This window comes from Bactrocera latifrons, unplaced genomic scaffold (genome assembly GCF_001853355.1).
Source record: "Bactrocera latifrons isolate USDA-ARS-PBARC rearing strain unplaced genomic scaffold, ASM185335v1 scaffold_3, whole genome shotgun sequence".
Taxonomy (NCBI): domain Eukaryota; kingdom Metazoa; phylum Arthropoda; class Insecta; order Diptera; family Tephritidae; genus Bactrocera; species Bactrocera latifrons.
The window spans coordinates 1,023,914-1,033,014 of NW_017536629.1; the positions used below are offsets into that span (position 1 = coordinate 1,023,914).

General features: G+C 38.4%; 3 protein-coding genes across 3 annotated transcripts in view; 1 reads left to right on the top strand and 2 right to left on the bottom strand.

Annotated features, from left to right (window-relative positions):
- Positions 1–2,003, top strand: part of LOC108970333 — a 2,887-nt gene extending 884 nt beyond the window's left edge. The window contains exon 2 of the mRNA XM_018935661.1: positions 1,995–2,003. Within this exon, the coding sequence (XP_018791206.1) occupies positions 1,995–2,003 (9 nt within the window). The remainder of the gene's footprint in view (positions 1–1,994) is intronic.
- A 245-nt stretch (positions 2,004–2,248) lies between these two features.
- On the bottom strand, positions 2,249–3,114 carry LOC108970457. Its single transcript, XM_018935855.1, has one exon. It carries the CDS (start codon positions 3,049–3,051, stop codon positions 2,359–2,361), a length of 693 nt encoding a protein of 230 aa, XP_018791400.1. The 5' UTR covers positions 3,052–3,114; the 3' UTR covers positions 2,249–2,358.
- A 1,699-nt stretch (positions 3,115–4,813) lies between these two features.
- LOC108970458 (putative mediator of RNA polymerase II transcription subunit 17) overlaps positions 4,814–9,101 on the bottom strand; it is a 5,232-nt gene continuing 944 nt past the window's right edge. The window contains exon 3 of the mRNA XM_018935857.1: positions 4,814–5,582. Within this exon, the coding sequence (XP_018791402.1) occupies positions 4,853–5,582 (730 nt within the window). The 3' untranslated portion in view covers positions 4,814–4,852. The remainder of the gene's footprint in view (positions 5,583–9,101) is intronic.

Below are 9,101 nucleotides of genomic sequence, written 5' to 3' on the forward strand. Positions count from 1 at the left end.
ATATAATATGTATTGATATTTTGTGTAAATAAGTTAAAGGCCTGAACTCAATGGGGGACTATGGCGAACATAACCGAGAACTAAGTTCATAGTTACACACTGTACAGTTGCAGGCAGTGACATATTTCTAATCAAGAAAATTTTCACAAATAAAATCAATGATTCTTAAATCCCGTGGGAAACTACAAACAGCCTTTGACTGTGTGTGGTGCAGAGTTGTCACATCTATAGAACGCTATTTGTGCCAAGAGCAAGTTCAATATTTCTGCTGATAACTGACCTTTATATTGCGAAAGCAAATCGAAAGAGTGACAAGAGTCAAACTTGTTACCCAATTTTTTAACTAAATCACATGTAATAATTTATTCACGCTCTGACACGGATGGTTACTGGTGACGAAAACCTATTCATTTACAAGTATTTTAACTTTAAGCGAAGGATTAAATTAGGCAAGTCAGAAGGATTCGAAGTAGGTTAAAAAAGGACCGTCTTGTTCCAAAACGGTCACGCTATAATAGGGGTGAGGCGCATCCAAGGTCAATTCGCATCCAAGGTCAATTTGAACCGTCTCTCGGAAGCGGGTAACTTTATGGGAAGAATCGTGATGCATCAGTACATCACCAAGCCACGAACATCGTTAGTAACTTGAAAAAAGCTCCGGAAGCGTTACAGGTTCTTCTCTATGAAAAACTCGTCTCAAAAGAAGTTTATAAAGATCACTTTTTTTTTACAATAAGGACAAAATGGCAACAAGATATTCAACAAAAGGATGCCTATTTCACTCAATTTTACTTGTTTACACTGCCATGCTATTTTTGTTCACTATTGCTTGGCAATTTATCATGGAAAAACATACGCCTAAACAAAGTTTTCAAATCATTTAATTTTATTACGAATATTCACGTTCTATAAAGAAAGTGTTTCGCGCGTTTCGCTTAACTTATGGTCATTATTATCGGCCTGCTGAGTGTACAATTTGTAGCATAATCCCCTATCCAAAGACCCAGTATTCATTATTGGGTAAAGTTCGACTGAATAGACACCGTTCAGCATGCAGTGAAGAAAGTATAGCAGCCAAAGCTGAGAGTGCACATGAAGAGCGTGGAGAGGTTTTTCGGCGCCGTTAGCAACAACTCTGACTGACGTATGGAACGACTTGGCGTATTTCATTATCTTAAACTGAAAGCGTATGAAATATTGCTTTTGGAAGGGCCGAAGCCACTGAACCTGTTTAAACGACTTCGCTCTATTTGCTCATAAAAGTTCCAAGAAGATCCGTTGTGTTCGAGTAAGATTTTGTGTATGATGATGTGTTTGAAAACAAGCAAAATTGCCGCATTTGGGATGTAGACCAACTTTAAGAGATTTAGCAATGGTTAAGTGTGCTTTATGGGCCGCTAGAATCATCGGTTCATATTTCTTTAAAAATACTGCTGGTTAGAACGTAATCGCTAATAGCGACCATTTGGCACCATGAAACCGACTATTTGTTGCCTGAAATTAAAGCTCGTGTTCTCGGCGATAATGGATTTCAAGAAGTCGGCGCCACTTCGCATAAATCAATGGATTTATTGAGAGAACACCTCGGTAAGCAGATAATTTCACGTTTTGGGCCAATCGATTAGCCACCAGAATCGCGTGTAATCACATCGTTGGTATTTTTTCCTGTAAAATATGTAAAGTCTAAAGTCTATGCAGACGATCCCGCTTCGACTCCGCCCTTGGAGCAAAACACCACGCTTGTCATTGGCCAGTTATAAATCGAAATGCTCGAACGAGTCATCAATAATTGGACTCAAGACATTGACCATCTGAGACGTAAACGGCCAACATTTGAAAGAGAGAGAGTATCTTCAAGAAATAATTGCCAAAGAATATTCTTTACAATGAACTTCCTCATTAAATTTGTTTTTTTCTGTTTGGTTTTATTTTTTAAGTAGGGAACCTTGATCACCTTTTATTTGATATATATAAAACCTTATATTTTCTTACAGAGGGAGTAGGAATGAAAATTAGTCATTTTTCTTTCATCACCGCTCTTCGCAACAAATTTCCGACGTATGAATGCAGATTAAGGGCTCACTTTACTTTTAAATACATAAAACGAGTATATAAATGTATAATATATTTGATAGCCACTAATATTGGAACTTGTACATCCGCTTTGTTCCGATAAATTTTAAGTAAAATAATTTGATCTACGAAAATACGTGGTTTTTAGAAAGGAGTATAGTAAGAATACATATAGTTTTGGGCAAAATATTTAAAAATTATCTTTATTAACACTAATCAACAATCAATAACAATATCAGTCTGCATATATTCGTTCAACAAAATTACTATTTACTCCATACCGTCTTAGAAGCGAAGAATTGAGCTTGGTAGATAAGCAGCACCGGGAGCGCTAACGGGACGTGGTGCTGGGCGAGCTGCCGGGGATGAAAAGTCGTGAACTGGAGCAGCGCCACCATCGTGCGATTGAGACTTTCCACCCAATTGATCGTATTGCTGTTGGATGGCACGCTGAGCGTTGGCCGCATCCTCGGGTGTRCGRTATTTGACAAAGTGTACTTCGGGTTTGTGACGTTGCACATCGTTTTCAACCTGTAATTTGTTAGCCAAATCGCCCAAGTCAGCTTGTTTCTGCAACACGTAGATAGCGATCTTCTCTTCTCCAGCGTGTTTGGCGAGACTGACAGCGGCTTTCTCCAAGCCATTGCCTTCGGGTCCCTTAATGAAGATGACGCGCAAGTTCTTTTTCAATGATTCGATCACCTGACCATTGTCGGCTGGTTCGCTGAACTCGTTCTCATCGGCAGTATATGTGTAGAATTCCTTTTCATATTCAGCAGCTGGTGCATTGTATGAAGGACCGGACTCAGCTGGGCCAACACCACCCGATCCGCCACTGCTGTCGGGACCACCGAGTCCTGAGGAGCCGCCTGGTGGAAATGAAAGTCCGCTGTCCGAGTGTGCCACAGGGTGATAGTTGTAGCCGAGTTTGTCTGCATAGGCAACGGCGATGAGGCAGACGAGGATAAAGGCACGCATTTTGTATTAGTTGCTCGTTATATAATTTCTAAGTCAATAGAAGAAGTATTTAGCACTCAAAGGTTTACTTTGAACTGATTTACTCCTTGTGATTCGGCAATATTTATATGAATCCGAGCGGCTTCCTAAACTCTAAAGATATATCGAGGTTGCAAAAATGCATTTGATTGCTGCAATTTATTTCTATATTATCGTAGTATACAAAAACAACACTTATTTGTCGCATTCAATTAAAATCTGAAGCACCGAAAACTATGAAGAAACTACCAACAATTTTTATTTGATATTAGCGCTCTACTTACCAATAACTGTCTAATAAATCAGGCTTTATACTGCAGAAACGATTCGTATTTTCATTAACTCCAAATAGTGTCTTTGATCTGCTGAACGTTGGTAGCGCATTTGATAATGCGTTCATATTAAAATTAAGCGTTCACATAGAGCTAAAAGAAACTTAGAAAAAAAAACCAAAAAAGTATTAAAAACTCATAGGGTTATTGAACCCTGGTGGTAATTGCAGAAATTGAATCTAAATTATATATTTCATATTAAAAATATGTGCGAGTATTTTGCAAAACGTATTTTGTTCGTCAAGGTATATTGACCCCTTGTATAGACAATACCTTTCCTATGTTCACTAAGCAGATCAGCCAAGATTTGGAACTCAACTAAAGATTAATTACCCATCGCATTTATTGAACAGCGGTATAAAAGACTGAAACCAATCGTCAAAAAACTGTTTGGACCTTATCAGTGTGGCTACTTCTTTCCACTGAATTTTCACCATCCGCCAAATCTTGGAAAAGACCCGTGATAGGAAGATTGATACACACCTAATACGGCTGTTTAAGCTGAAGTTGAGGAACCCCAAAAGCTCCGTCAAGATCGGGAAGCACCTTTCCGAGCTGTTCGATACCAAATGAGGTTTAAAAAAAGGAGCCTCCCTATAGTGTGTCTTTTTCAGTGAATTAAGGTTAAGGAAGCGAAGCGTATGAGTCTAGTAGTGAACGAAGGCAAGGCGAAATATCTCCTATCATTAAACAAACAGTCATCGCATTACCGATTTAGCTCCCACGTCATTCTAGACAGTCATAACTTTGAAGTTATAGATAGTTTCGTTTACCTTGAAAGCAGTATCAGCAGAGTCACTCTGCCAACCGGTGCTACTTTGGAGGAAGAAAAACCAAACTCCAAAATTCAGTTATTATTCCCGTCATACTATATGGCGCGCAGGCTTGGAGAATGATATCATCTGATGAGTCAGCCTTAGGAGTATTCGAAAGAAAGTATTTTCGGCAGATTTATCGTCCTTTGCGCATTGGCTGCGCCGAAAAACGCAGCCGATGGAACAATGAGCTGTACGAGAATACGACGACATTGATATAGTTCAGGAAATTAAAAGACAGCGGCTGCGCTTTCTAGGTCATGTTGTCCGGAAGCGAAATCTGCAGCTCTAAAGGTTTTCGATTCATAATCCAATCGTGGAAGCCGCTTTATCTGCTTCCACGGGTAGATCTTATTAGAGGAGAGATCAGTTAGAGAAGAACCTGACTGCACTTGGTATCGATACAATGTCTCCAAAAATCTTATTTAATTTAAATTTAAGGATTATGAAGATGAAATATTGGTGGAAGTAAATAAAAGCTTATACATAATTTTTGAGCAAATTCTTAGCTTTGCATTTCATTTAAAATAATAATATTTTAGATAACAAAATATACATAATAAACAACAACAGTTAAACGAATCAGTTCATATTCCATATTCCAAGGTTAACTACAAACAATCTTCGCAGAAATTCTTACGCGCGGAATAAGCGCAGAACCGACGAAGGCAGGTAGGAGTTTGCTGGCGCTTTAGGTGCGGGACCTTCAGCAACAGGAGCACGAGAAGCGAAGTTCAGCACTGGCGCTACACCACCGTTATGAGCCTGAGACTTTCCCGCTAATTGGTCGTATTCCGATTGAATGGCCTTCTGTGCATTGGCGGCATCCTCAGGTGTACGGTACTTGACAAAGTGTACTTCGGGCTTATGGCTCTGTTGCGACTGGGTGTTTTGTAATTGTTGAGCCAAATTGCCGATGTCAGGTTGTTTGGTAAGCACATAAATGGCAGTCTTGTCCTCAATAGAATGCTTGGCTAATTGTACTGCGGCATTCTCAAGACCCTTATTTTCAGGTGCTTTAATGAAAATTACGCGCAAGTTTTTCTTAACACTGGAAATTTGTGGCCCTGCGTTATCATTATTGAATTCATTTTCGGGAGCGCTGAAGGTGTAGAATTCCTTTTCGTATGTAACTGCAGCAGCTGGACTAATTGCAACTGGAGCACTGGAACCAGCGCTGAGACCCGTATTGCCGCCAGTGTTGGTACCACCAATGCCACCCAAACCGTTGGTGCCACCAATAGCGCCAAGTCCACCTAATCCGATCGAGTTACCGTGTCCACTAAGGCTCGAGCCACCATGTGTACCCAAACCGCTGGCACCACCACCGCTGTGTCCACCTATAGCAGGACTGCCACCACCGGCTTTATAATTGTAACCGACGTCAGCGCACACAACTGCAGCCAAAGATAAAATAATAAAAGCACGCATTTTTTCGGATTAATCTTCTGATTGCTCGACCTTTGATTCACACTCGAGTTGCTCACTTAGAATGCCTAAAAAATTAAATTTACAAAGCTTATATACATGCAAGTGTCTTGAGTTCGATCTTGCAAATGCAAATTTAAACCATCAAAGCGTCCCAATTGTATACACCTCAATCTGCCTAATTCGGCTACAAGTTCATATCGTTCATAATTTGGAATCGAAAATCACTTTAGTTTGTTTTTGTTTTATTATTATTGTTGCCCTTTTAGTTTGAATGTGCATTATTTTCTTTATTTCGGCCCCTTACAACCTTCTGTGTCAAGCTGCTCACAAAAGACTAAGGGAAAACTTATTAAATTTATTTAATTCGTTTATCTTTGTTGTTATTTTTATTTATAGGCTCGTTAAAGTCAAGTTACAAAGCTGCAATAGCCTCCATTAGTATTATAATATTTTATAATCACACTATAAAAAAAACGATAGATATGAAAACCGTGTAACTGACAAAGGAAGCAGCGGAAGATCAAAATACTTCGACTCTATCAACAAGAAAAAAAATCGATATTGACCTCACACTACGCTCTCTCGTTATGTTATACCCAGCGTACAAAATATAATTTGTAGTAAATTTTATTGGGTAGTCGAAAAAGTCTTTTGTCAATAGATGTCTTTGTGAAGTTTACGGAGACGATGCTGTATCAGTTCGTGTAGCACAGCAATGTTCGTTCGCTTCTGTTCTGGAAATTTCGATGTGAAAAATGCAACTCGCTCTGGTCGGCCTATCGCTGAAAAAGTCGATGAAATTGTGAAAAAGATTGGCCAGGACCGTCACATAAGCAGCCTTGATATCGCTAAGGTACTTAGTATTCCTCATCAAAGGGTTTTGAACCATTTACACAAACTCGATGTTTGGGTAACACATGAAATGTCTGTGAAAAATTTAAAGGACCGAAAACATCTGCGATTTTTTGCTGAAGCGTAAAGCAAAAACGATCATGGTCCAAGCGTGGCGAAGCTCAACATATGGTTGCAAAAATAGGATTGACGTCTTGAAAGATGATCTTGAGTGATCCACTATGAGCTGCTCCATCCTGGTCCAACGATTGATTTTACATTTTACTATCAACAACTGATGAGACTGAAGCAAAAAATCGAAAAAATGGTGAGAAGTGATAAACAAAAAAAAAAAAAGGGCTTCGTCTTCCATCAGCACAACGCTAGACCACTCACAGTTTTGATGACTCGGCAAAAACTGGAAGAGCTTGGCTGAGAAGGTTTGATGCATCCACCACATAGCCCTGACCTGACATCATCGGACTACCATTTGTTTCGGTCAATGCAGAACTTCCTTAATGGAGTAAATTTGGCTTCAAGAGAGCCTGTGAAAATTACTCATCGCAGGATTCCGAGGAGCCAGAAAAGTTTTACCCTGATGGAATGATGTATCTAGCGGAAAAATAGCAAACAGTGGTCAGCCAAAACAGTACATATTTGGTTCAAGTTCATTATAAATATAAAAAAAATTAGTTGAAGTTTGATTAGAAATGCGAAAAGACTTTTCGACTTATCCAATATTAAGGTAATTTTAAATAATATTCTTCTTCAATAGATTGCGAACCGGCTTTAGAATCTGAGAAGCTGCAAGAAAGCTTTACAAATTACAAATTTGGTTGAAAACCAATTGTAATAATTCTTTAATACTACCATCTTATTCCCTTTAAAATAACTAATATGCTCCAATAAAATACAATCACTCCGAAGTCTGTGAGGGAGCCCAGGACTGTTCCATTTTGAAAATGGCGTTGAATATGATATCTCGAATTACAAATGTACACACACACACACATTGACCACGCTACAACCCTATCGCATTGCCGCAAGCGTTGGGTATAAAGTATTACTAGAGACTCTCAAAGTAGTATATATGTATGTAAGCGTATTTTCTACAACAAGTTGACATAATGACTTCTTCATTTAAATATTGCCGAATGTAAATGTGAATATTATGGAATTATGGCCTTTAAATCATGGTTTTATTAAATATCTACGAGCGATTATGAATTTATAATTATAGTAATGGTGTCTGCACCTTAACTAAAAACTGGCATACCTCCAAGTTCGCTTACATACTCTTGCGGGCAAACTTGTTTATTTTTTCGTCCGACTTCAAGAGAAGCCGGTGAGGCTTAGGTAAAAATTAAAAAACAATTTACACTTGACGCGTTGCCCACACAGCGTCTTTATTGGTAACCAAAACAATTTGTTCATGCTTGGATTTGATTTTTTTTTTTTTTTAGTTGCCATTGACGAAACTGAATCCATAAAAATTCTTTTCAGATATTAGATAAAAGGATTCCTGTTTAAATTCTCCCCCTTACACTAACCGTTTCAAACTTATAAATCTCCCGACACTCGCTAGTCGTAGGAAGATGCTTCGTATAATATTTGTTGTATTCTCTTATCTGATATTAATTTTTTACGTTCCGCTCGCTGTACCAGGCAGCTTAGACCCTTACTTTGAAAATTATATCGAACAAATTTTGAGTTAAACGTACCATTGCGCCGTATATGTCATGATTTCAATTCTCATTCCAGCACATTTGACCTAACAAACTCCATCTTTACCATTAAAAAAATTATTTTACCTACTCTTAACAAGTAACATTGGCTGTTGAAATTTTTGTTTCTGTAGCTGAGCAGCTTAAGATCGCAACGCTTAAAACTCTCTTGCCTTTTATGGCCCGTCTATTTCCGCTCGTTCGCGGATTGCGCCCCTCCCGTCGGTTGGTCTGGAGGAGGGTAATCGTTGGCTATTATTATTAGTAGTGAAGAAAAGTTATGAGGAATTTTAGCTATGCTTTTGCTGCTGTTGCGGAAGGTCATGCTGATTGTGTTACACAACTAAATTTAGAATTAATATGAAATAATAAATACAAAGAAGGACTCGGCCTGTCTATAAAATATCTCCAATGGCATTAGCTTTATTTCCTTTGGACCAAAAGAATATGGAAAGAGTGATATTTTATAATTTAACTTCTAACGTTTCTGAACTAAAGGCCTTATAAGCTTTGATTATACGAAATGAGGAACTAGGATGTTGACAAAATTATTCCTGCTTACTATCAAGGCCTTGGATAGATAAAGAACTCATTTCCGCGAAAACTAACAACTTCTGTCTCGAATGAAGAGCAAGACAAACAATAAATCATAAAATAAATTCCTTTTGTAAATATTTTAATTTAATCATTAACAATAACAATAACTGGCATGGTTCAACAACAATTTCGAAATATTTCTAAATATTTCTTGTGATAAATTTAAGAAATCAGTTCTTTAATGAGGCAAAAGTTCAGTCCTCCGATCAATAATCCATCTTAAAGACGGATGATGGAAGAGGGCAAGTAGGAGTTACGGGGAGCATGCACTTCGGGTGCTTGAACTGGAGCTTGGGATGCGA